At 53.0% G+C, this 27,238-nt stretch overlaps 1 protein-coding gene across 1 annotated transcript in view; it reads left to right on the top strand.

Moving 5' to 3' along the window:
• Positions 1-4,138: 4,138 nt before the first annotated feature.
• CUNH4orf50 (chromosome unknown C4orf50 homolog) overlaps positions 4,139-27,238 on the top strand; it is a 49,628-nt gene continuing 26,528 nt past the window's right edge. Inside the window, exons 1-6 of the mRNA XM_029234717.1 lie at positions 4,139-4,425; positions 8,971-9,109; positions 12,308-12,901; positions 21,826-21,937; positions 23,019-23,146; positions 24,633-27,173. Of these exons, the coding sequence (XP_029090550.1) occupies positions 4,139-4,425; positions 8,971-9,109; positions 12,308-12,901; positions 21,826-21,937; positions 23,019-23,146; positions 24,633-27,173 (3,801 nt within the window). The remainder of the gene's footprint in view (positions 4,426-8,970; positions 9,110-12,307; positions 12,902-21,825; positions 21,938-23,018; positions 23,147-24,632; positions 27,174-27,238) is intronic.

Raw genomic sequence — 27,238 nt, 5'->3', positions numbered from 1 at the left:
GCCCAGATGAGACACACAGCTCAGAGCTGCCGTTGTGCTTGTCGCCTAGTAATGCAACCGACCTTCTGCCCAGATGAGGTTTCCAGGTGGTAGAGCTACAGACGCAACGGAACCCAAGTCAGTTTCTCACACAGAAAGGAGAAGGGTTGGGTGAACCCTTTACCACCAGCCTCCTCACAGATCTACTTGGGGGGTGAAGGGAGAGCCCAGGTCAAGTTCCTGACACAGGGACGCCATGCTATGCCACTTAAATGTGCTGTTTCCCACTCCCCTCACATCTCACCCCTCCGCTCCCCTCACACCTCATACTTCATTCCTCCCCTCCCTTCACTCCCCCCCCCCATCATATCCCTCAGTCCTCTACAGGCAGTGGAAACCAGTGAGGGGCAGGGTAGAAAAGTCCAGGGGGCAGACCGTGCCCCGCCGCCACCGTCTGGCAGCGGTGTGGGCCCGGAGACCAGCCCTGCGGGTGACCAGCCATCCGCTTTGCCCAGGTCAGGACTTCCAGTTCTAAAATGGGGAAGTCCTGGGCACACAGGGCACTTCCCCCCCCCGCTGCACGTACTGAGTTGGAGTCGGGTGAAATGCAACAGGCGGGCGTGTGCGGGAGCTGAAGCTTCTAGAGTCTGCTCACCCTAGAGGTCCCAGGCGCACTGACTCGGTGCCCAGGGCCCTGTGGGCGGAGGGTGGGGCGGGGCTGGAGGGGGCGGGGGCGGGGGGAGGGTGGTGGCACCGCAGGTGCACTGCGCACGCGCAGGCCCTGGTCAGGGGCCCTGGTCACCTGGAGAGCTGGACTCTGCGATTTAGCGCCCACTCAGCACCTTTCTTGGTGAATTCATCATTCTCTCTCCTTCCATTGGCCAGCCCTCCTTCCCTCTTTCTGGATTCTCGCGTTCCGCAGGTGAGCCTCAGGGTCCGGGTCTCCTGCTCTCCCCTCACCTTCCAGAACCTGCTTGTGAAGAGCTGATAAGCGGGAATCCCATCTGCCGCTTCCAGTACAGAAAAGCACGTTTGTTTCTCTTTTCTCACATTTAACCAGGACCTGGTAGAGGCCTGCCAAACTGGGGATCCCAACCAGCCGATTTGGGGTGCCCTCCAGGTTGTCTGAGAAGCCTTGGGGACTCCTGCAGATCCCGCACTGTGACCCTGGTTCCAGCTGAGGGGCAAAGCTGCCGGTCTCCAGAAGCCTGGCCTCCTCCCACCTCCCTCCCAACCCTTCTCCCGCCCCCTCCCCACCATCTCTCTGGGGCTGCCATTTCATCTGAAGTGGGGACCCCTGTGTCCTGCCCTCAGCCAAGCTCTGTGTCCTTCCTGTGGTCGCCGTCAGCCTTGGGGAACCTCACCCAGGCTGCGAATGATGCAGGGCCACGTCCTTACAGCAGTTCCATGGCCATCTGTCCCCTTTCCTCAGGTCTCCAGCCCTGAGAAGCCCGCAGGGGTGATGATGCACGGGCAAGCCGCGTTCCTGTCCTTCTCCCTCAGACACAGATGGTTCATTCCAAACGAAGCCCACAGTCTTAGTCATTTATCCAAAAAAAGTCTGAAGACACTTCCCCAGGCAGAGGCCCTGGGGCTCAAATGCCCTTTACCTGTCCCGGCTGCACCTTTCCTCTAGGCTGCTCCCCTAAGAAAGGTCTACAATACCTGCTTCCTCCTCCTTGCAGGCCTGGCAACACGATTTTTCAGGTGGTCACTTGGCCCCAGTCGGCTATCAATTAATCCTTCTGCTCGAGGATGCTCCTGGCAGCTAAGGTCCCTGCAGGCTTGCTGTGCCAGGCACAGCACCAGGCGCTTGAGAGCTAAGTGACTCGTGCAACAGCAGGGAGGGGACTGCTGTTCATCTCATTTTGCAGGGAGCTGGGTTAAGTGCCTAAGATCTTGGCGCATAAGAGGCAGAGCTGGACACAGCCCAGGCAGGCGATCTGAACTACATGTTGCTTCTGCCTGTCACGCACCGCCTGAACGCTGCATTCACTGTGTGCCCAGCGCTGTGCACTGCCTACCCTACAGCCACTAATTTATGCCTAAACAGCTCTTGATATGGGTACTATTTTCACTACCCACACCCACCTTTTATGAGAAGTTAAGTGATTTGTCCAAGATTCCATCCAAGAAGCACCGGAGATCTGAGTTGCCCCACTGCGCCCCCTCTTGGCCGATACCCCGCCCTGCTGCCTCTGACCGCTCCATGTCTATTGCAAGCCCCCTGCGCCACCCTACACAGCCACTTTTGAGGAAGTAGATTTTAATTTTTTTCCTTTGCATTATGGCTTATTACAAGATACTGAATATAGTTCCCTATAGTCTATAATAGGACCTCGTTGGGTTTAAAAAAATCTTTTTCCCATTATGGTTGGGAAATACACTCTAAAACAAAATTTTCTCCCGACCGAGACAATCTCTTCACTAAGGTAGACAAGAAAGAAAACAATTTTATTATCGAAAGAGCATCAAACCAGAATGTGATGTGCATCACAGGCCATCCGCTAAGAGATTTGCAAAGACAGAAAAGAATCTCACTTCTTGTTAGCCAAGGAGATACAGCCCAATTCGTACAGGTCCTTGGGATAAACGATAATTTGTTGTCACGTAAGAGAACTTGGCAGCACTATTTATTACTTATAGGTCACCCTAAATCCACCTGGCCATCGGAGTGACCCTCTGTGTTTGTTCATTTGTTTCGTACAAAGAAAAGTGGAATTTCTCCTATCTCTATGACAGGAGGTGGTTTTGCAACTTGGAGCCGGGAGACCAGGAAGTTAGGCTCCGACCCTCCCACAGGAACTGGGAGACAGGCTTCTATTTTCCTTGGGTGTTTGCATGCCAAAGAGATGGCTCCCAGGATCTTCAGAAACCCGTTCCTGGGTCAGAAAAGCAGCAAAGGGCCTATATAGCTTTTAAAAGAATCAACATATATTTCAAAGAGATGAAGAAAGAACGACAAGTTTTCTAAAGTAGGAGCTCTCAGAAAAGGGTGGGGGAAGTCTCTTCCATCATTTTTCACAGGGAGGATTAAGTCCTGTAGTCTAAATTTCTATTTACTCCTGCACCACTCCATCAGGCCTATTTATTGCACTCTTCCCCGGCCAGCTCCTTCCGTTCTCGCCTCCTGCACCCCCCGCGGTACCCGATCCTCAGAGATCTGACCAGGACCCTCCTTGGCTCTAAACACTCCAGGGACCCCCTCACTTCCCACACAGAGATGCCATGTCCTGGAGTCCAAGGCCCACAGGGATATGGCTCCAAGTCACCTTCTGTCCTGGGTCCTCACTTCCCCCTTCAGGGTGTGCACTGGGCCAGCCAAACCCGACCACTCCCACTCCCTTCACCTGTCCTGACTCTGTCCTTGGGCTATGGTCCTGAGACTCCCTCCGCCTGGAGGAGCCTTCTTCCCACCTCTGCCATCTGCGATGGGTCATTCCTTGGCCACCTATACAGCCTCAGTCTCCTTCACAGCAGGATGTGTTTCCTCCTGTTCAGGGTCTGGGTTCATCCCTTACCCCTTGAGTTTTGGAGTCAGACTTGGATTTGAATCCTGACTCTGCCACTGCCCATCTGTGGGGCCTGGCCAACTCCCCCAGCTTCCAGAGCCTCTGTTTCAGCATTTGTAAAATGGTTATGAAAATGCCCACCTCCTGGGGTTTCCAGGAGAATCGGACTAGGTAAGGTGAGATGATCCAGTGCAATGCTAGTTTCCCTTCCCCTTCCCCTAGTAAACTCCAAGCCTGTGACAAATGTTTGCTGGACTCAGACAGGAGGTTTAGAACTTCATTTATTACGTGGTGAAAACTTGAGCCTCAGTGCTGAGAATTTATAACATTCTGATGGTCCTGCCTAGAAATCTTATTTTTGCTCTTTGTACACATTATTAAGTTTTTAATTCCAAACGGCTTTTCTGCTTTGGGTGACTGCCGGCATGCTGGCTTGTAAAACGAGAGGCTTTCATTCATATTGTATGACATTTCTGCAAGTGAAACCCAAGTCCCCCACTCATAAATAATCCACCTGTTCTTGCCCTCCTCAAAGGGTATTTTCCTGCACAATCTGAAGGGACCGCAGCCACCTTGAAATCTACAGAAAGTCCATGTTGCAGATTCACTTAATTGTATCAAGTCTTGGCCCATGAACTATGTCTGGGATGGAGCCGACAGCTAAAGGACGGACTGAAAAAAGTTTCAGCTACGTTGTCAGAGCCCCCAGCAGCGATGGGTTTGATATAATGAACGTCGATGTGAAGATCGACACGTCCTGGATCTTCCAGGATGTAGAGGAGACTGGTGAGGAGCCGGGATGTCTTCCAGAAGAAGCAGCTAGAAGCCCAGACGTGGACACGGGAACACTCAGGAAGCAACTGGAATCCTCAGAACAGAAGCTGTTGGTAGCTGTGGACAAGTACGTGATGTCAGAGTCTGGGCTGAGGAGCAGGTAAATATACCATTTGGACCTCTTCTTTGTGTATGTACGAATCCTGGGGCATCCTAATTGTGTCAGGATGGAGCGTTGAATCATTTCTGTGACTGAGGGTGCAGGCAAAACAGTCAGTGTTCCATAACCCGCCACAGCAGTCCCTGCTCCTTCTGTCTTTCCCTTCCTCTGCTCTGTATCATAGGGGCTGAGCCTATTTCCCAGGCTCCCTCGCTCACTGGCTTCCATCTGGGTCCAGCCAATGGGAGACGCTGAAGGGAGGACGACGGGAGAAGCCAGGGTATTCTCCCCTTCTCTTCTGCTCTGGGTGACGTCTCTGACTATGGCTGCCATTCAGTCATGCTTTCGGCTTCCTCTGTGGTCCTGCTTCTGGGCCCCAGTATCACCACCTCCTCCCTGTCTATCCCTCCAGCCCCAGGGGCAGAAGTGGCTCCCAGCAGCTGCTAACCTCTGGGTTGCCTGTCATCTCTGTCTGGCCTTTCGTCTCTTCCATCCCTATGTTTGATTGATTCTCGCTGCTGAACCTTCTGGTGTAGGCTCTATTTTCCTGATGGAACCGACATGGTCCAGAGGTGGGGCGTTTGAATCCAGGTCTTTCTCCAAAGCCCATGCTCTGTTTTGATACCTAGGCCAGTAGAATGAGGTGGGGTCTTGCATACATATCAAAGGAGGAACCAGCATGGAAATGCAGTACGGTTATGGCTGGGGTCTGACAGCTTTACCAATATGCCAACAGCCAAGTATCTTAAATTTGTCCGACTTCACGCTTTTGGTGTGTTTTCCTTCATTTTAGTAAGGGCGAGTCAGTAAATGTGTATTTACATGATCTATACTTTTTCTCCTCTTTGTAAAACTTTTCACGTGAAAAAATTCACATATGAGAAAAATTATTCTGTCACCTTCAGTATCAGTCTATGTGATTGTCCACTCACTCATTCATCCATTTATTCATTCATTCCCTCATTCATTCCCTCATTCTACAACGTGCACTTAGCCCTCGGGAATCACATACTGTTTGTTGTATGAGTCTGCTGGGGCTGCCATAACAAAGCACCACAGACTGGGGGGCTTAAACTGGGGTCTTGAACAAAGCACCACAGACTGGGGGGCTTTATTTTCTCATAGTCCTGGTGGATGGAACTAAAAGATCAAAGTGTAGACAAGGTTGTTTCCTTCTGAGACCTCTCTCCTTGGCTTGGTGATGTCTGCCTTCTCTCTGTGTCTTCCTGTGGTCTTCCTTCTGTGCATGTCTGTGTCCTAATCTCCTCTTCTTATAAGGACACCAGTCATAGTGGATCAGGGCCCACCCTAATGACCTCATTTTAACTAAATTACCTCTTTAAAAACCCTATCTCCAAATACAGTCACATTCTGAGGTACTAGGGTTGGCTAACTTCAACATATGAATTTGGGAGGACATATTCAGCCCAAAACATGAGTTCTAGGGGTTGAGAGCTGGAAAGGCAGGGCCCCAGCCCTGGAGAGATAGAAGTATAGCTCACGCAAGGTTGTACATGGCAGTGAAAACCAGATGGTCACAAGGCCTGGGAAAGATGGGTGGGAAACCAGAGGAGACCCCTCTATGTGAGGGAGAGACAGGCAGCCTGGAGGCACCACGAGTGGCGGAGAGGAGGGGCCTCTGTGGCTGGGGCCTGGGGTGAAGCCATCCTGGAGGCGGTGTCCTGGACCCGCCTGTGGGGAAATGTGGGCTGTGTCCTCAGTTCTCTGAAGGTGGGACGCACCATCCTGTAGAAGCAGGGCTTTGGGAGGGGAGGCCCGATCTGTGGCAGGGGTTGGGAGAAAAAAGAGTTAAGGCTTACCAAGAGCCTGTGGTGCAGGGCACAGTGCTGACCTCCCCCCACCATGCCTCCATCGCTGCTCCCTTGAACCCTGTGGCACACAGAGTGATATGATCCCCTTTTCCAGATGAGGAAACTGAGGCTCAGTGGATGAAATACATTACTCAGTGTCATGGAGAGCTGAAGCCAGTGTCTGAATGCACAACTGTGAATATAGATTTCAGGCTAATTTCACCATGGGTTTGCTCTAAGTAGGGGATAGTACAAGACTGATAGTGTACATTGGATTTCACTTCAGTTAAAGAGTTAATGTTTAAAAGTATTTATGGCAAAACTAATGCAACCACGATGTTAGAAATTTGAGAATGAGAACCCCACTCCCACCTCCGTAATACTATCATTGCTGCAAATTCATTTACAATCTAAATGCAACAAAATTAATAATAGCTGAACACTTGTTGAGTGTTTCCTCTGGGCTAGGCACTATTTACATGCTTGATGCGTATTAGCAGACTCAATCCTTAAAAATAAATTACTAGAAATGAAGTAATAGCAATATCTTCAATTTCTAGATGGGGAAATGAAGGTGCTGGCTTAAGTAACTTCTCCGTGGTCACACACCCGGCTACATGGGGGCACTGGGACCACCCAGGCAGCCTGCCCGATTTATCCTGGTGGATATTCCCTGATGGAGTCTCCCAGTTCCGTAGCACTCTTTGCAGCTCTACACTGTAATATATATATTTTTAACTTGTCATTAATCAGTGAAAAATGGTACTTCATTGTCTAGTTCCTGTTTATGTGTGTATATGTTTCCTATGGCTGCTAAAACAAATTACTGCAAACGTGCTGCCTTCAAACAACGCACATTCATTGCCTTTCAGCTCTGGAGGCAGAAGTCCTAAAGCAGTCTCACTGGGCTACAGTCACGGTGTCCGCAGGGCTGTGCTCTCTCCAGAAGCTGTAGGGGAAACCTGTGTCTGCCTTTTCCAGCATCTATAGCTGCGTTCCTTGGCTTCTGGCCCCTCCCCGTCTTCAAGCCAGCAGGGTAGCATCTTGCTTCAGTGGTCACATGGCCTCCCCTTCTGCCTCCCGCTCATGAGGACAGTCGTAATTGCGGTTAAGCCCACCCAGATAATCCAGGATAATCTCTCCGTCTCAAACTCCTTAACTGAATCACATCTGCAGTCTCTTTTGCATCTTAAGGTAACATTCATTAAGTTTCGGGAAGCAGGGCATGGATATATTTGGGGGCTGTTATTCAGCCTGCCACCATGAAAGTAGTCATTTTCTGCCTAGTTTGAGTATAAGGATAATGCCAGAATTAAATATTGTCCCAGATTTAACGTTTCAGATTGGTCTCAAAAACTAAAAAGTTAAACTTTTCTTTTCCCATTCAGATATCACCACGTTTTATAATCAATCAGAAGGCACTCCACCCAAGCCTCTGACTGACGAATGTGCGGCCGCTCCTCTGGTTCGTTTTGGAAGGAACTTAATTTTAATCTACACAAGAGGGCCCCCTCCCTTCTGTCACTTTAGAGACCCTCCCCCAGGGCCTCAAAACTAGAGCAGAAGAAGGGACTCTTGGCCCTATTATTAATAAGAGTGACTCACTTTATTTAATCTTCACAATAACCCTCTGAGCAAGGTGCAATTACCTGTTTTACGGATGAAGATACTGAGGGTCATAGTGGTGAATGAGCCCAGTTAAGGCCTCATGGCAGGTAAGTGGCAGAGCCAGGAGGCAAAGCTAAGTCCTCACCCAGGGAAGCAGAGTCTGTCCTGGATGAGCAGGTCACCTGGTGTGGAGCTGGGTAAAGGAGTGAGGCTGTGCAGAGCTTGTCCATGTAGGCTGAGAATGCCCTTGCCACGTGTTTCACGGTCTTCTATTATAGAAGTAAGATTGGCACATTGAGGGGACTTGGATACTAGGTACGAGCAGGAGACAGACAAGTGAGTCTATGTGGCTCCTCTGCTCCTCATGGGACCACTAGGCAGATGTTCCTTCTGGCTTCCCTCCATTCACATGTGCTCCTCCTTTCTATGTAGCTGAGGTCAGGGTTCACTTCCAGCCTGGGTATTACTTTGCATATTGCACAACTTCAGCACTTTCTGAAGTGCTGAAGACTTCAGGTGGCTTAGCCATCCCTAACTGGTGGGTCATTTCCAACGTCTCACTTTTGTAATCCAGAGATTAATTTTTTAAACTGCAGAAACCTTTTTTCTGCATTTCAGTCATTTCCTTAGAAAAGATTTGCAATAATTTAGCTTAAATGGGAGGCAACAGAGCACAGGGTTAAAGCATGAGTTTGGGAGCCACGCAGCCTGGACTCTATAATGGTCTGTGACCTTGGGCAAGTTGCCCGGCCTCTCTGATCCTGTTTTCTCATGTGCGAAGTAGGGGGAAGGGAATCCACCTGTAAGGATTAATTGAGACAATGCAGATGTATGGTTCAGATGTTTGGTTCAGTCCTTTTTCATTGGTATGACCTGAACTGGGGATTACTGGTTTAGGGATGAGAACATTGTTGAGATTCCCAGTGCCTTACTATTCAAAAGAGGTCTCTGAAGTATTTTAGATCATCTTCAAAAAGATAGGTATGAATGTTTTACAAAATGTCATTTTGTCAGAATATCAAATTGGCCAAATAACAGAAGAAACAAAGAAGATCCTGGTGCCTGTGAAAAGCGTAGGCCACACTTACTGCATCCTGAGTAAGCGCCTTGCTGCTTCAATGTGCAGAATCCAGGAGCTGGAGCTGTCGGAGAGGAAACTCCTCCAGGAGGTGGACCAGCTGAGCGCCCTCGTGTTCCAGGAGAGAGGTGCCTCTCTCCGGGCCCAGGAACAGCTGGAGGCGCTGCAGGGGGAGCTCGCCAGCCAGGTACCGAGTCCCTCCTCCTTCTTTCCAGTACTTGTTCCTTGTCCCAGCAGAGTCACCCCATAGGTTTGGATGTGGTAGCAGCTGCCCTTGAACATAGACAGTGGGGCGGGCCTGGAGAGCCTAGCCAGGAGGGGTAAGAGAGGTCCCAATTCTAACAGTGCAGGCAGGGGCCGCTGGACCTGGGCAAGGTCACGTGGCCTCCCTGGGCCTCGGCTGCCCCATCTGTAAAACGGGGCTCCCATCCTGTCCTGCCCGCCTCATAGGGCTCTGGCTGGGATCCACTGGGTGGCATGCGGGGGCTGTGCACTTGCTCGGAGCTCTGGCCAGAGGTTCCTTTCTGTGGACTTGGTGCCTGACAGGGGAGCCGGCTCTGGCCTAAGGACAAGGAGAGGACTGATGCGGGGTCTCTGCCCTCAGGAGCTGGCTTGAAGGCAGGGACACAGATGGGAAACAAGTAACTCCAAAGCTGGATGCTGGGAGCCATGGGGAATGTGGTGTGTGGTGGGGAGACAGAGTTGGTGAGGCAAGAGGGTTGCAGGGAGGACAGGTCGCCAGGGCCCTGGCATGATCCAAATTCTGGAGGCAAGGGGGAGCAGGACTTAGGGGGACCTTAGCAGGAGAGGCTCATAGTCAGGGTTTAGGGGGATATCACTCTAACTGCATGGGAGAGAGAGGTGGCAGGGGCAGGGGGCAAGTTAGAGCGCGATTGGAGAGGGAGTGGGTGGTTAAGAGGATAGGCTCTGGAAGCAGATGCCTGGAGCCAAACCCTGGCTCTGCTACTCATGAGCTGTGTGATCTAGGCCAAATGACTTAACCTCTCTGGACCTCAGTTTCCTCATCTGTGAAATGGGAATGACACAGTACCAACCCCGTTCAGTTGTTGTGTGGGTAAAGGAAGGTAATACGTGTAAAACACTCACAATGGTAGGCTTTTGGATAGCCCTAGCTGCCTTCGTAATTACTAGTCTTTACTGAAATATTCCAGTGGAGAGATGGAGGGCAGAGACTTGGCAGGCAGAGACCCAAAGATCCCGAGAGGCATCCGGTTTCAGTAAATTGCTACTCACGGCGCAGCACAGCGACTGTTAAATTGCAGGTTGACACCCGTAAGTGGGTTGTGAAATCAATTCTGTAACTCACAACCAGCATTTTAAAAATGGAATTGACTAGGAATTATGAAAGGGCATCACATGTACGAAGGGGAGTGCTGTTTCCTGAAACTTCTGTTTCAGTTGTCAACACGTGCATATGTATAACGGGGCATGTTCTTAAATGTATTTTTTACCATGGGAAGTAGTCCAGAATGTTTGAAAAACACCAGATTGATTAGCTTTCAACTGAAATAGAAGTGAAGCATGGAAAGCTAAGAAGTTCCATTAAATTGAAATTAGTCTCTGAGATGCCAGGGAGACATGCAAGTGCCACTTTTCCCCTTTGCATTGAACTTCAGGTGCAGAAAGTTGAGTTCATCCTCCTTGGTTCACAGCACATCATCGTCAGGGTCTGAGAGTTTTTAACCCGAGGTATAGTAGTGTTATGTGGGATCCCACCATCAAGAATATAGTCTCTCCGTGGAAAATCCTGTAATTAATACTTTTTGTCATGCCTTATATACATATAGGGTTTCCCAGGTGAATAGACACAGTCCTGTAATCACCAGAGGTTCCTAGTATGACGGGGAGACAGAGGATGAGGGTGACAAGCAAGGGAAATGCCATGAGTGAGCTCGGGGCACTGCAGGACCTGCAGTTATGTGGCCCACACACATTTCTTTATTGCATTCTCTTGTAATCTGTATGCTCCTGGGAATGTCCTGTCACAAAACCGCATTTCCAGATGAAGGGCAAGATTTCAGAGAGGTGAGGGGTCTGGCTTGGGTCCCCTCGGAGACCACTTGGCCCAGCTTCAACCCAGCCCAGACACTAACCCTCGATCTGTCCCCAGAGCTATCTGCATTTCAGAGCGTATTTTGCAGGAGTGCATGACCTCTGCCCTTTGTACCTGATATCTGCCAAATGGCAATTTGCCCCACTGTTGTCAATATTTGCAGTAAGCATTTGCGTACAAAGACACCTCACTTCTGTGGTGACCCGTGGTCATTCCCAGAGGTGATAAAGGTAGACCCATCCAGGTGATGGGGCACCGTGCACCTAGCATCACCGATTACAGGATTCATGCCATCGGGAAGACCCCGAGCAATTTTCCTCGCAGGGAATCTAACTCCAGTTTTATCTGCCCCAATTCCCCCCAAAACACGCTGTCAAACAAAGCCTGCCGGGCTGTTCCCAAGTTTCCTCTTTCACATTTGCTCTTGCTTGTTTGTTTTGTCTTCTGCAAGCTCTCGTGGCTGTGACTGAGTATCAGCAGCAGGCACTAGCAGTTGACAGAGAGCTTAACATGAAGGCAGTTCTACCCATTTGCATAAATTAATTCTGAAAATTGGGCAAGGACGCCCATTTTTGCAGTGCATGGGTCACCCCAGTCCAGCTCATGGGTCGGGGGAGGGCAAGGTTTAAGAACAGGGAGATGTGTTCCTTGGACAGGCAGCGGGCCAAGCGGAAAAAGGAAAGGTCTTGAGTCAAGTACGTGGTGGTTCAGTGACTTTTAGTCGTGTGACATTGTGCAGGTCACTTCTGAGTAGCTCCACAGGACGTATTCACAGGAAGGAACAACTGCTGTGACACTGGTGGTCCTGTCTCACCAGCCAGAAGCCATGGTCAGCTGATCCTTACTGGTTCAGGCATTAACCCTGTAGGCACTGGGAAATGGAGAGGTCTGGGAAGTTCTGCAAGTGGGGAAGTGGGGACACTCAGGGGGGTCCAGGTGGCAGCTCTTTACAAACTGGTGTGGGGGAATCACATGTTGGAACCACTGGCCCTCCCAGTGTGCACCAGCCCATCCCCCTCCTGCCCGTTGCACAGTTTCCTTCCAAGAACTCGGGGAGCTCACGGGTGTGCAGGGCCCACACTAGGGGGAAGTAAGGTGCTCGTCTCCTGGGCAAACTTTAAGGGGGCACCAAAAGACAGTCATCGAGATCAATAATATTTTGCAGCAGTGTTTTAATGCAAAAATTAATGCAAAAAGAAAAGGTGCGCTGAACAACAAAATATCGAAGTTTCAAATAAAGACAGGCTCAATGCGAGCTACGGTGCGTCCCCGGCCGCCTTCCTGACGCCCTCCTCCACCGCCAACCCGTAGGTTCAGGAGAAGGAGCGCGCGGCCCGGCGGCAGCGGTGGCGGCTGCGGCGGCTGCGGGAGCGGCTGCGGCGCAAAGACGAGGCGCTGGGGCTGCAGGCGGCGGCCCTGGAGCGCGGTCGGCGGCTCCAGCGGCGCCAGCTGCGACTGGTGCGCGAGCAGGAGCGCATCCTGCGAGCGCAGGTGCAGCGGCTGGAGTTGGACGTGCGGCGCCTCTGCCACGCCGCGGGCCTGCTGCTGGCCGAACTGGACGCCCCGAACCAGGGTGGCCCCCGACTCCCGGGCCCGACCAGTCCCCGAGGTGCTCCCGAGGAGGCCGCGGAGCCGCGCGCGCTGCGGGCCAGGGCCGAGCGCGGCGAGCGCGAGCGGGACCAGGCGGCGCGCCGGCTGCGGGAGCAGCGCGCCACCGAGCGGCTGCTCCGCGGGCAGCTGGAGGAGCTGCGCTGCTGCATCTATGGACTGAAGCTGTCGGAGATCGGCCTGCAGGGCCAGGTGGAGGAGCTCGCCCAGCAAAACAGGTGCCTGCGAGAGGAGCTGGGAGCCCAGGCCCCCCGAGAGAGAGCGCTCAGCACGGCCCCTGCTGGTCACGGTAGCCTGGTAAGTGGCCGCAACCCAGAGCACGAGTGATTTTCTGCTTTTCTCTAACTTTCTGCCGCTTGGTCAAGTCACGGGCTCCATCATTCCCCCGTTTTCCTCTTCAACCACCCCTGCAACCCACCAGCCCCCTTCACCCACCCTTCATTTCATCCACGCATCTACCCACCTGGTGGTGCCCATCCACCCCTACAGCTTCACTCACCCGTTCACCAAGCCAGCCACCTCCCCACCACCTGTCCACCTGCTCAGCCACCGTCCACCTGTCCATGCCCTCATGCACCGTCTTGTCTACCCACCCACCCACCCCTCTACCCACACTCCATCATCTCTTTCACCGGACCATCTGCTTGTCCATCTCTCCTTGCAGCCACTCTCCAGGCAGCCATCCAGTTACCCTTCACCCCTCCTCGTCTGTTTCCTCCTGTCCATCCATCTATCTGACCTTTGATGGGTCCCTGCCTGTGCCAGGCCCCGTGCTGGGCGAGCTCCTCCACGTGCAGTATGGCATTAACTGTCATGGTCTTGTGACTTCCACCCCGATCCGCCCCTCCCTGGGAAAGCCATCACCCTTTCCCAACTCCCTCACAGTTCCAAAGGTGACCACGGTCCCCAGCGTGCCGGTGCTGTACGTGCATCTTCATTTCTCCTTCTTTAGACTGTGAGCCCCTTGAGGGCAGGTCAGATGGCTTCTGTAGCGGCCGCCCCAGCAGCAGCACACAGGAGGCCCTCAGGACTGTGCAGTAGAGAACAAGCAGGGTTCAGCTCCTTTCCAGTTCTCCTATTTGCTAGCTGTGGGACCCCAAGCAAGTTTCTTAAGCTCTGGAGCCGAGAGCAGGCTGGGCACTGATGTTATCACCTAATTGATAGACGAGCAAAAACTTAACGTTTAATATACTCCTGCCATGTGCTTGGCACCCTACGGTGTTTTCAAAGGCATCATTTAATGCTCATAAAACTGTAAAGCAGGTACTATTAGTGTCCGCACTCCACAGAGAGGAGGTTGAGGCTCAGAGAGGCAGTGCACTGACCTGTTGTCACACAGCTCAGAAGAGGCAGAAGTAGAATTGGATCCAAATTGGATGTGAGTCCAGAGTGCTTTGTTTCTTCCGCACCAGGCTGCCTGCCTGAAAAGGGAGAGTTAACTCAGCTCCCTCCAAGACATCAAGATCCCACTGGGTTAATTTGCATTTAAGGAAAAATAAGGGAGCCACCTTAGCCCAAAGAAGATTACTCATTAAAAAAAAAAATCAAATTTATCTTTGGACCTGGACAACCTATTTCAAGTTAACTGGAACTTTAGTCTTCTCAAGATAATGAAGTGTATCCTGCCTAGATCATTTTAATACTGAGTTTATCTGTGGTTATATTTTATCTTTTTAGTACTTCATTCTACTCATGTTACTTCTGCGTGTCCTGTTCGTTCTTCCTCCATTATGTTCATCAGGTAAAAGGAATACAGTGTACCTTTCATATTGGCACCTTGTTGTAATTTCAGAAAATAAATCGTGTAGAGATGGAAATTGTCATTTAGAATCCTTTCTGTAATTTTCCTAAACGTAAGATTTTAATTTAGGCTGTTGGCTTACATCCTTATTCTCCCAATCTTTCTGCCTTCCCGTGCACTGCTACTCTTTCTTTTATCTAAGGAAAAGGGTGAATACCTAAATATTTTAGAGATGCCTCCTAATGTTTTGTACGTTTTGTGTTCTCTCATTTAATCTTTAGTACAGCCTTGCAAGCCAGGTGCTATTATCCCACTGACTAGACGGAGAAACTGAGACCCAGGAGGTTAAGTGACTTGACCACAGGCATGCAGCTCCAAAGTATTAGGGCCAGCAAGGGGACATGGGCCAGATCAAGGCTGTGACTCCAAGAGGCTGTCCTTACCTTAAGATGCTGGGGCCAGCGTTGGTTCTTGCGGAGTTTGGGGCAGTGGCAGTGGCTGCGTTTGGTGGCTTGTGTGCCATCAGGTATAAGCCCCTTGTTGACATGCATCTGTGACCTTCTCGATGTTTCATGCCTTATTATTTAAAAGACCCAGTGCCCAAGGAGAACTGCATGCTCTCAAGACCTTGCTGGAGGCTGCTGTGCACAGTCAAAAGTCTCTCAAAAATTCCCTAAATTTCCCATAAAGTGTGGTCCCCAGCCAATTCTGCCTCTATAGCATCCGGAGAAGCCAGTCTGTTATCAGATGAGTAGCAGAGGAAGCAGGGGCCCGTGGAATAGAAAATGCTGACCCTTAAACATGGGAGCCATACACACTGGGGTGAGATGCTCATGCTCTAAGATGGCAGGTGGGACCCGGAGTGGACAGAGGCAGTGGATTCCGCTGGGTGAAGGGGTAGTAGCACTTGCTGTCTTCTGAGTGTGTCAGAGTGAAGAGCCCATGGGAGCGTGAATGCAAGAGCCCTTTAAAGATGGAACAAATGTCAGTTACCATTTCAGCATAGAGTGTCATGGGACGGTCACTGATGCTGGCTTTTAGCAATCTAAAATGGCAGCCTGTGAGCATCCGGGCTGGGAGAGTGATATTAGCAAGGGCTTGCTTTGGCCGTCGGCGTCCATGTCATCGTGGTTTGTGCATTTCCTGTGTGGCTTGCTCTCACTTCCGGGAAGTGGCTCCCATCCCCTTGCTCATGATCTCTCCAAGGGAGGCTCGGCACCAGGGTGACCAGCTTCTTGCTCCAGCCAGATATCAGCAGTTCTCCCAGATGGAGACAAGCAGGGCCGAGTCCCCCCAACTGGTGGGCCTGGAGCCTGGCCCTGCCTTCTAGGAGCCCTGGGAGCCTTGCCAGTCGTCTTATTTCTATGCCTTAATGTCCTTATTGAGCAAATAGAAATGTAGGTACTCTGAGAGTTTCCTGGGGCTACGCTAGCAAAGAACCACAAACTGTGTGGTTTCAACAATAGTCCTGGAGGCTGGAAGCCCGAGATTGAGGTGTCGGCAGGGTCGTTCCTTCCGAGGCCTGTGAATGAAGATCTGTTCCGGGCCTCTCTCCTTAGCTTGTGGGCGGCTGTCTTCTCGCTGTGTCTCACTGTCTTCCTTCTATGCACCTCTGTGTCCAAATGTCCCCCTTTTATAAGGACACCAGTCATATTGGACTAGGGCCCACCCGAATGACCCCATCTTAATTTAGTCAATTGTGTCTCTATTTCCAAATCAGGTCATGTTCTGAGGTCCTGGGAGTTAAGAGTCAACTTAGGAAGTTTTGGGGGGGGGACACAATTTAACTCATAACAAGTGCCCTCCTGGATGCACCATTATGAGGCCCCGTGAAACAGTAGAACTGTCGGTTCTAGTTCCTTGATGTGCTTCTTCGCCGGCTTCATGGGGGTACAAAACGATTCCTATATTTATGAGGGAGTCTTTGCACTAGACGCCATCTCTGGTGCTCTGCATCTGTTGTCCACTCATTTTGTCCTTCAACGACCTTCAAGGGAGGAACTATTTTACCCCCATTTTACAGATGAGGAAGTGAAGGCCCGGAGAGTCCCAGGGTCCCACAGATAGTAAGTGGTGGGGCAGGATTTGCGCCCCGGCAGGCTGACCCTGAGATGAGCCTGTGAGTGCCATGCTCTGTTCCTCCGGTAACTAGTGGTCACTGGGTCCAAAATCAGCACTTAACGGGTGCCGTACAACGAGGTGTACTCGGGCCTGAGCGTGGTACCAGGGCTGGGAAATGAGACAAGACCCCTGCCTGCACGGGATGACAAGACTGCCTGGAGAAAGAGGGTGCAGACAGAGGAAGGGGGAAGGGGCCCGACAATCTGTGGGTCACTGTTGGGGATCTTGGTGTTTGGAATGGGGGATGGACCATTCCCCATGACAGGGCCACAGGGTATGTCAGAGTCTTCCAAACTGTCCTACTCTCAGCGGGCACTGACAGCCCCGACTCTGAGCACCTTGGAGTCGAAAAGGGCCACCTTGAAAGGAAGAAATCCTCCAGAGAGCGCGCTGGAGAGATGGGAAATGCCAGTCAGTCACCAGGTCATGGGGCAGCATGGCTTGCAATTTTAAAGTTAAAATGCTAGAATCTATTGATAACAACACTGTAAAGCCAGATGGTGTCCCTCAGGTCTTGGTCTGGCCTGTGGCCATGGCTGTGCATGTATGAGATTGTACTCAGTGTTCTGAGAGCATTGCATGCATGCATGCATGATTTCCCAAGGCTGACAGCGCATTTCCAAAGGGGCAGGACCCAGAATGGTTAAGAGCCACGCGGCAGATCTTCAGTGCCCTTCTCTGGATAACGGTGTAACCCCCAAATGATCTCTTTTCATAAGCCCCCAGCAGCTCCATCGCCTTGGGATCCAGCTCCACTTCCTAACCTCGGCATTCAAGGCCCCAGCTGCTCTAGCCGCTGCCTCCAGGCTCACTGCCCACCCCTTCCTCCCACCCTGTGGTCCTGCAGGTCCCTAAATATGCCAGACTCCTCCAGCATGCTTACTTTCCCTGTGTCTAGAGACTTCTACCGTCTGCTCCCCATGGCCCCTTGGTAAACCCCTGCTTCTTTCTCTCCATTTGGTGAGAATGTCTCTTCCTCCAAGAAGACTCTTCTGATTTTACGCCAGCTCCTTCCCTCCTTGGTGCCCCCATCATAATATGACCCACCTCTGGTGACCCTAATTCTCACTGTGCTGGGCCTGGCTGCCCACCCCCCCCGTAGCTGTTCCTTCATCGTCATCACCAACTGGGTCCGATTCAGCCATAAATCCCAGCCCCTGTCCACAGGCTGTGGAATACTTGGTGAGGAAGTGACTCAGTGAATAAATGGCCAAAAGAAGATATTTGCTCCACTGCCCATGGGAAATGGAAACTTCCAGATGAAGGGACCAGCCTAAGATGGCAATGCTGGGAAGTGAGGTATAGAAATTGGGAAATGAGAGGGAGGTCTAGCCCCAGGGAAGTGTGTATCATATTGAAAATCATTGCAAATTATTAGGGTGCCTCCAACCCAAACCAGCCCCTTGGTTACATCTGATGTGTGTCATGGTGTGATTTATGGTGAGGGTAATCGTTATGAGAAGATATTTTGATTCCTATTTACACAGCACTTCCCCAAACAGGATCTCCTTGATACTGGGAGGTAGCCAGGCAGAGATCAATGATTTTGTCCCCAATCCCACAGAGGAGGCACATGCCTTGCCCAGGATCACACAGTTTATAGTTTCTAGAACAAGTTGCTTGGAGCCCAGGTCCCCACAGGAATGGCCATTGCGAGGACAAGCGCCCAACTCGGGGAGGAGTTTGGGGAGGGGGTTTCTGGTCAGAATCCCAGGTGAAAGAAAGTTTAAGAGGACTCTGGTTTGCAAGAGAAGCAAAGCCTCTCTGCAGATGTGTCCAGATGCTTTTTAGCAAGCGTGCACTGGGCATCCTGTATGTTCCAGACACCGTGCCGACCACTGGGGCTGGGGAGGCGATCCTTCTCTTCAAAAGTTTATAGGAGAGATAGACACAGGGGCAGAAAGGGCAATTTGGGGGATGACCACTACAGCAGGGGACACCCTGGGGCAGTGGCCTGGCCTGGAGGGTAACAAGGAGGCTCGTATAAAGAGATTAAAAGTCACTCTCTCATGATGTCAGTGTCAGGCTGTCATCCCAGAGCTGCGACCCCGCTCCTTGTGACAGTGGCCTCAGGAATGCGGGCTGCTCAGGCCAGCTTCTCGACCCCAGCGATATGAGTAGAGCGACCCCTGGTGGCGAGTATGAGAATCTCTTGATTGTTTCCTGAGTCCAGGCAGCCCGTTCCTGCTCAAAGCTTGCACCTGAGCAGAAGTGCCCGTTACACATTTGTCACTCGCTCCTGCAGCGAGCAAGGGCTTTAAAGCAGTTTCGATAATGTCAAAAAACAAAACATAGGCAAAAGCCACGAACATACAAATAACGTAAAAAGGAAATACAGATGGCCCGTGGTCTTACAAAAAAGGTCCATTACTTAAAAAAAATATACGAATGAGCAAAACCTCACGATTCCGCTGTATTCTGAATATTTGTCATATATTAAAGGTACCTCAATACTGTTTATAGTTGGTAAAAATTGGAAACAACCTAAATGTCTGATCAGAGGGACCTGATTTGGTAAGTGAAGGCATTCCTTACATCAGAGATTATTCGGCAGCCCTAAAACACCACATTACAGAAGAAGTTGTGGAGAAATGATCCTTCGATACCATCACATGAAAAATGCACAAAGGGAAAGTCAACATTTTGTAGAAACAGACTTTTGGAAGAATTTAAATGTCTCTGCACAGAAAAAAAGCCCAGAGGGATATATTCTCACACATTTGTAATATTTGTGTTTGGATATCACTGTATTCCTCATTTTCTTCTTTCAAAATAATTACACATTAAAACTAAAGCCAAGTAAAGTTACAGGCAAATGCTCCTGTGAGTGTTGAAAAGCAGGGAGGGCTGGCAACACTGAGCAGAGGGGGGCAGGAAGCGGGAGAGAAGGCCCGGATCAAGTTCAGAGACCTGAGTTCAGGTCCTGTTCTCCCACTGTGTGTGCTGTGTGACCTTGGACAAGTCACTGTCCCTCTCTGAGTATTGATTTCATCACTTGTGACATGAAGCGGGTATAGCATCATCTCGGAAGTCCTCCCCTGGATGTTAGCTCCTCGAGGCAGGGGTCTGTGTGTGTCACCCATGGCTGTGTCCCAGCCCCAGGACAAAGCCTGCCACATAGTAGGTGCTCAGAAAGTATTTGTTGAACTGAATGGAAGTAAACTTGGGTACTGGAGCAAAATCCAAATAGAAATGAACAGCAGAACAATGGTGGCCTTCGACACCGCCCTCCGCCTCCCCTTCATCTGTTCCCTCCTCCTTCCTTCTGCTTCTCTCTCTTGCTTGCTCTCATGTCTTTGAATTTCTGTCTCCCTTTTTGCATCCTATTTCCTCTTTTTTTTCTTTCTCATTTGCCTTCTCTCTCTTCCTTTCTCTTGTGCCTTCTCTCTCTCTCCATTTTCTCATCTCCACCTCCTTCCAATAGTGATTTTAAGTTCTTGACAAGAGTGTTTAATTCTGATCAAGGGGGAAGCTAGTGGAGAAAACCGTGAGGTACCCCAAGGTCTGTGGGCAGAAGGCACCTGTGGCAGGTTGTCCCGGCCCGTCTGGATGCAGAGCAGGGCTGTGCCCAGACCCCTCTGGTTTTCATTGGTCTTGGCTGGGGCCCTGTTCTGGTACTTGTTAAAAGCTTCTGGGTGATCCTAAGGTGTGGCCAGGGCTTGGTCTCCCCTGGTCTCTGAGGAGAACTGGACAAGACACAAACTGTCACACAGTAACTGGAAGGTCACAACCTTGGGGTATGAGGAGAAGATGCTGCAGTGAGGGAGGGGCTTCATTTGGGGGAGGCTCAGGGAAGCCTCATTAAGGATCTGGCCTTTAAGTTAAGCCCAGAAGGGAGCAGCTGGGCCAGGCAGAAGGGTGGGGAGGAGAGGTGTAGGCAGCAGGCACTAGGGGTGCGAGGCCCCAAGGCAGGAGGGAGAAGGGTCCATCCAAAGAGCAGAGGTGGGTGTGGTGAGGCCGGGCAGGCAGGGGTTTTATCTTTCAGGGCAATGAGAAGCATGGAAGGGTTGGAAACAGGAGGGCAACCTGAGCCGGTTTCCATTTCAGTGCAATTGCTCGCCTGCCAAAGGGTGTGGAAAGGAGGGGCAGAGAGCCAGGGGCAGGGAGGGCTTTGCAAGGAGGCAGCCTGCAACCAGTACCCTTCCCAGGAGGATGCGCCAGGCAGCCAGGAAGAACCGCACGTGCAGAGGCCAGCAGGAACCAGCGTGGGGGAACAGGGAGGCACTGTGAGAGGAAGCCAGGACCAGGAGTGTCACGGGCTGCGGTGACAGCCCTGGACGGCCTCCGTGCCTGACCGCAGCACAGGAGCTGATCCCGTGGACTGAGTGGGGGAGGTGAGGGCGGACTTGCAGGTCAGAGGGTCCCTGGCAGCTGCGGGCAGGACGGGAGGGGAAGCAGGAGGCCCAGTTAGTGGCCAACGCAGGGGTCTGCTGAGAGCAGGTGAGGACCTGGGGACGGGCACGGGGCATGACCTGTCCATTTCCGTTTCTCCCTCCCCTAGCAGAGCACCTGACCCACAGTAGGAGCTTAATAAATGTTTGCTGAATAAACGCACGGCGAGTCCGAAATGTCTGCCTTTCTGCACATTCTGTCTATCCATCCAACTGTCAAACCTTCATTGAGCACCTAGTGTGTGCCAGTCTGTAGTGTCAGTGCGGACCGAATGAAGGCCAGTTTCCTTCCTGAACGACCTCAGGTCTAGTGTGGGAGCAGGTGGGAAGCAAACAGCGCCCCTTAGAACTGGGCTAGGCGTACCCGGGGCAGTGGGAACCTGCAGGAGACTTGTGCCCTGGCCCCTCGCGGGCGGTGGCTGGAGCCGCAGTCAAGGTGCTGCCTCTAACGTGCTCTGCGGGGCGGGGGGTGGGCATTGGGTTAGGGTAGCTCCTTGCTGCAGCCCAGCTTGCCTTTTGGGGTGAGATCCAGAGGAGGAGGGTGCCACCCGGAGATGCCTGGCTGCGGCGTTTGGGGCCTGTGGACAGTTGAGGGACAGGACTGCCCGGAGGGACAGGCTCCCACCTCGGGTGGATACAGAGGGAACTTTTGCACCGGAAGGAAAGGGGACTGGAGCCTTTGGTGCCACCTTGGGGGGCCCAGAAAAATCTTGGCTGAATGGACAAGCTCCCCATTGTCTGCTAAATGGACGCTGGGTGCTCACAGGAGTCAGTTTGGTTGGCAGGACCGAGAACGCAGGACCAGGGCCCTATGGCCAGGCCACTGCCCTCTGCTGTCCTCACCTGGGGAGGGGATGCAACTCCCTCCAGGGGTCCTTGGGAGGGACTTGGCTGGGACAGGCTTGGAGGGTCCCTTGCAACCAGGGACACTCACAGCTGTCTTGTCTTCTTGTGTTTTTTTCCTCAAGGACGCCCTGGGCTGTGTTCAGGATGAATCGCTGCCCCTGCCCTGGGAGGAGGCTCCGGATGCCTGCGGAAACCGAGGCCCTGACGGGGCGCCTGGACCAAGGGGCTTGGCAGGTGCGTGGGGGGCCCCGCGTGGACATCCACTGATGGGCCAGCTCTCTGACGACATCCTGATGACACAGCAGGGTGGCGGTCCCTGCTCTACAGTCAGGAAGCTGAGGCTCAGAGAGGTAGTGTTGCTTGCTTGATGCCACACAGCTGGGAAAGGTAGGATCAGAGTCCACAATGCCCACGGCAAGGTCTGTGACTTAGGCTCAGCGCGACATTTAGGCTCACTCCCTCAGCCCTCAGAAGGTGCCAACCAGGCGACGCACGTGCCAGCCTCAGGCAGCAGGGGTCCCTTCAGGGGGCTTTGTCTTCGCAGAAGACCGTGTCATGACCAGGAGCTGTTCTACTCCCCGCCCCCGCCCCAGTGACAGCTCAGGTGTGAGACAAGTGTGAAGCCTGGGAGTTGCTGGGACCCCCTTATCCCTAAGTTGTCCCTAACGGGAACCAATATCTCTGCTAATATTCTTGGGTGCAGCTTCCAGGGTCCCTGCTGCAAAAGCCACTGCATGCAGGGAGCCCCAAAGCCACGGTGTCCAACTGGCCGTCTGTGGTTTATGTACAGTTTTCCAAGGTGAAATTCAACTTAAGGATGAGGGGGTCAGTTATACCCAGCGGGGCTGTTGACCAGCAAAGCTGACCTTTCCCCTCCATCCCATTTCTGGGGAACAGAGCTGACAAGTCAAACGAGGTCAGGTTTGTCCTTGGGGAAGGGGGCAGGGCGTGTCTGGCAAAGCCTGGGCATCAACTCCCCTGTCTACGTGCTGACCGTGAGGGGCTGGGGGCCAGGGATTATGACCCTGTGTGACCATGAGGGTGCGGGGCCGGGGAGATGTCGTGGGCTTTGTGGTCAGAAGAGGTGGCTTCCAGACCCCACTCTGCTGCTCACCAGTGGATGTCATTCCGCATCCCTGAGCCTCGGTTTCTCACCTGACAGGCAGTGGTGGCCAGCAGGCCACTTTTGGAGGCTCAAAGGTCCTGAGTCATGAGAAGTGCTGTCTCATCCTAACAGCAGATGGCACTGCTGGTGGCAATCATGGGAAAGCTCCTAGGAGGGTCTTCTTAACTCTCCGGTCCTGTCATTTCCCAGGCCAGCCCTCCGAGGGGCCCCGTGCCTGGGACTGCATCGGGGCTGGACAAGGCACTGCTGTCTTGATCCCAGGCCCGGAGACCACGGACAAGTTCCCAGGAGACCTCGCGGGATCTGACCGTGGACAGGTGAGGCCAGAGGCTTTCTGCGTGCCTGGGGTGCCAGCTGGGTCTGATCAGCCCTACTGTGTGTGCTGCACGGTGTGGCCACCACGCAGAAGATGGGAGAAGGAGGTAAAGAAGCTTGGGGTTTGGAAGAACATTCTGGAAATAATTGAGAGGGAGATTTGAGCCCTGGGTGGGGAGTGGGCAGGAAGGCTGTGTGCCCCAGCTGTGTGCCCAGACCCAGCTGCCACGTAGCAAACTTCATCTCATTGAAACCTCCCCGCCAGCGATGGGGCAGGAGCCATGACCCCCCCCCCCACCCTTCTGCATATGAGGGAGTCGTGATTTCCCAAGGCCTCACAGCCCTCTAGGGGACTGGGGTCCTCACGTCTCCATAGCCCACACTCTGCACCACACTCTGGCCTACGGGTCAGGAGCCTGGCTCCAGCCAGCCCTGATGCGGTTCTGTGGCTCTAAAGAGGGGGGCCTTCCTTGCTCACCTACTTTCATCCATTCACCTCCTGCTCTGAGCCACTGCGTGATGTGCTGTGTCACACCCAAAGTGGGAAAAGAGCAGAGCAGCCCCTGGGGTGGGGAGAGCTTCACAGAGAAGCTGGGGAAGTAGTTAGACAGACAGGAAACCAGGGATGGACAGCGAAAGGGCAGGCCAGGTGGGAAGACCCGCCAGGTAAAGGTGGTGAGGCTGGGAGCGCTGCGAGGTGCGAGTGGGGTCGTGGTCACATGTGAGCCGAGGGCTCCTACTGGGCCTGGATGAAGCCAAGTTTCCTCTCCCGGGCCTCAGCCCAACCTGCGTTTGTTCTCTGAGTCAGGCCAGTCCTCCTCTCTGGTTAAGCTCATTGAATAAGTAAATATAAAAAGATATTCAAAAATATCTATGAAACACCTCCTGTGTGCCTGGGACTATTCTAGGCGGACAGTCCACTCCTTGCTGTCCACTAGAGCCTTCCACAGTGCTGGCAATATTCTGCACCTGTGCGGTCCAGAGTAGGAGCTGTGAACCACGCGTGGTTTCTGAGCACTTGAAACGTGGCTGGTGTGACTGCAGAACTGAGTGTTAACTTTCACTGAATTGCTTTAAATTGGAAGAGCCCCGTGTGGCCTGTGCGGCTACCATGTTGGACAGTGCAGGGCTATGGGAGGAGTTAAACAATACACACACACATATCCTACATGATGTGAGTGAGGGGAGGGCGCCACAGAGCGAGGGAAAGGGGGTGAATGGACAGACGGTGGTGGAAGTGGTCAGCAAGGCCTTTTTGAGGAAGTAGCATTTGAGCTGAGATGTTAATGAAGCCAGAGGGTGAGCCGTGGCAGGGGGGGTGGGGGCGGGGCAGAGGGAAGGGCAGGGGCAGAGGCCCTGGAGTGCTAACAGACCCGGGGTGTTTGGAAGACGTGTATGGCTGGGTGAGGAGATGAGCTCAGAGAGATGGGGAGAGGCTCTATGGGGGAAGGGGCCGCTTCACCCCTTCTCTTCTCTTCCCTCCTCTAGTTTACTCCGGCTGAGCCCAGCTTGGGCGAACAGACCCTCCTTCTCATCTGTGGCTGCCCCCCGGGGCAGGACATGGACAGCTCACTCCTCCCGGTGGAGCTGGCCTGGATTTCAGAGCAGAACCTAGCAGCCACCCTGGCCCAGGTGTCCTTCCTCCCAGTGCAGACATGCACACGCCCTCCCTGGGGGCAGGCTGGGGACTCGGCTCCCCTGCCACTACTGCAGCTGCTCCTGGAAGATTCCCCAGAAGAACTGCAAGCCCAACAGGTGCTGGAGGCCAGGCCCCCGCCTGCTTCCTCCGCTGCAGGACACCCCAGCCGGGGTCATCGCCAGGCAAGGAGCCACGATGCCTCCCTCTGCCGGGAGTCCCCATGCATTTCAAATCACCAATTTTCCAGGAGAGGCCCCAAGGGCCTAAAAGACTCTTGCAAGGAGGGAGGAGGAACCCCAGAGTGGAGACCGGAGATGCGGGAGGCGAGGAGGACCGGCGGCAGGAAGGAGGATGACCTCGGTGCCAGGGCTCAGTCAAGTCAGGAAAGCCGTGAGAACCTGAGCCTGGAGGCTGGTGTCAGGGCCCCAGAGGGTGTATGGAATGAGCACGGGGCTTCCGAACCCCCGGCTGCAACCTCCTGCCCTGGGCCCAGGCGGGAGCTTCCACTGCCCCTTCTTCAGGGGGAGGCCTCAGTGTCAACGGAGGGTCCTGAATCCCTGAGCAGGAGGGGGTGGGGGGGAAGGCATGTCTGGAGCCCCCAAGAAGGAGGAGAAGGGGGAGAAGGGGGAGGAGGGCTTTCATCATCACAGGAGGAAGAGGCTCCCACAGCCGCCTTCTCCAGGGCCCACGGCACCAATGGGCCGCCTCCGGCAGGTGCTCCAACCCTTGCAGAGCAGGGCAGAGCCGTCAGGAGAGTTCCGGGCAAGGAGGAAGACTGTGTGTGGTCTGGAAATGCTCTGCTTCTCCCAGAGGAAAGCCCTGAGGACAAAGGACAGGAAGAGGAGGAGGAATTGTCGCATCTCCAAGGGTCCAGCCCGGGCCACAGGGATGTCCGGGAGGAGCCTGGCTCCGACGACTGTGAAGCCAAGGAAATGCTTTTCCTACTGCAGGAGGGAGGTTTGCCACCGTCTCCTGGATTGGCTTTATGGCCCGAGGGGGCCCAACCTACCAGTCACTCCCGGGCTCCGAGCAAAGGCCGTGAGGGATCTGCGTTAAAAATAGAGGAATTTGAAGAGGAGATGGAGGGTTGTTTCCAGCAACTCTCTATCCTGAAGCCTGGGAGTGGGGGGCATGGCCGGAAAGCTTCCTCGTTGGCAGGAGAGAACTGGAGCTTTGCTCGGAGATGGCACAGCTGCCAGGAGGACGCGTATCCTCAGCAGGCTTTGGCAAACCAGGATCTCGATATTTGTTATGCCAAGGAAGCAAACCCCGAGGAGCCTGATGAAGACGTTAAGCCGGGAGAGAATGAGGCCCTAGGCACTGGCGAAGTTCTTCCAGGGCCGGTGCTGGATTTGGTCAACCTGAGCCCGGGCCCGCCAGAGGGGCCCTCTGAGTGGGGTCGGAACCAGCTCTCTCAGCAGCCGAGAGCCCTCGAGAGAGCGAGGACGAGCTTTCGTCAGCTCATTTCTGGATTGAAGACGGAGAGAAGCAAAGTTTTACGTGACAACGCCAAGCTTCAGGTAGATCAGGAACGATGCCACAGAAAACTGCGTGTCCTGGAAAAAGAGAGGGAGAGAAATGTGAAAAAAATATCTGCGCTCAAACAGGATAACGGCGTGCTGTTAGGAGACATCTCTCACGTAAAGAGGGAGCTGGACCAGTACGTGCAGGTCATTTCTGACCTTGAAGACTGTAACAGGAAAAGTTACTGCAAAATTTCTGAGCTCGAAGAGGAAAACGAGAGATTGAAAGGGCACCTTGGGCAGCTCCGGAAAGCCATGTCTGCGAGCATCCGAAAATCCAAAGGCGTGATGGAGTGCATCACCCTGGAAAACTGGGAGCTCAGTGCACTGATTTCGGAACTTGGGGTCAGTTATAAAGAGCTGATAAAGGATATAGTGCTGGGAATAGAAGACATGATCCAAGCCTTCAGAGGGGAGAATGAACACCTTCTACAAAGGATCCAAGTCCTGGAGGGGGAAGTCATGTGGGGGAGCAGCACAGATGGGGGACCTTTGGTGAGAGCAGAGGAGTATCTCCAGGGAAAAAACATGATGGCGGTGGACCAGGTGAACGCTGTAGAAAGGGGGGTGCAGGTGACTGAGATTTCAGGGCAACTGACTGCAAGAGGCCCTGGGCCACCCTCGGAGCAGGAAATGGGTCTGGCTGGAGGGTGGACGGGACCTTGTTTAGGCCTGGAGAATTCCAGGTGCGGTGCTGATTCTCCTGCTACATCACTGGTCTGGGGAAATACCGCAGGATCCAGTGCCCTGCAAGGAAACACCGAAGGGGCAGGAGTGAACGAAGCACATTTGGAGAAGGACGACAAAAGACCACAGTGTTCTGCAGACCAAGGGCGAGCTCTGAAGTCCCCACGCAGTGGCCCCCGGGTAGGTTGACTCTGCATGGTTGTTTAATCATCTTGCTGACTTATAGCACTGACCACACCCTTTAC

This window comes from Monodon monoceros, unplaced genomic scaffold (genome assembly GCF_005190385.1).
Source record: "Monodon monoceros isolate NGI ecotype Baffin Bay Population unplaced genomic scaffold, NGI_Narwhal_1 Super_Scaffold_20, whole genome shotgun sequence".
NCBI lineage: Eukaryota > Metazoa > Chordata > Mammalia > Artiodactyla > Monodontidae > Monodon > Monodon monoceros.
The sequence above is the reverse complement of the archived record's forward strand: the minus strand, read 5'-3'. Positions and strand labels throughout refer to the sequence as shown.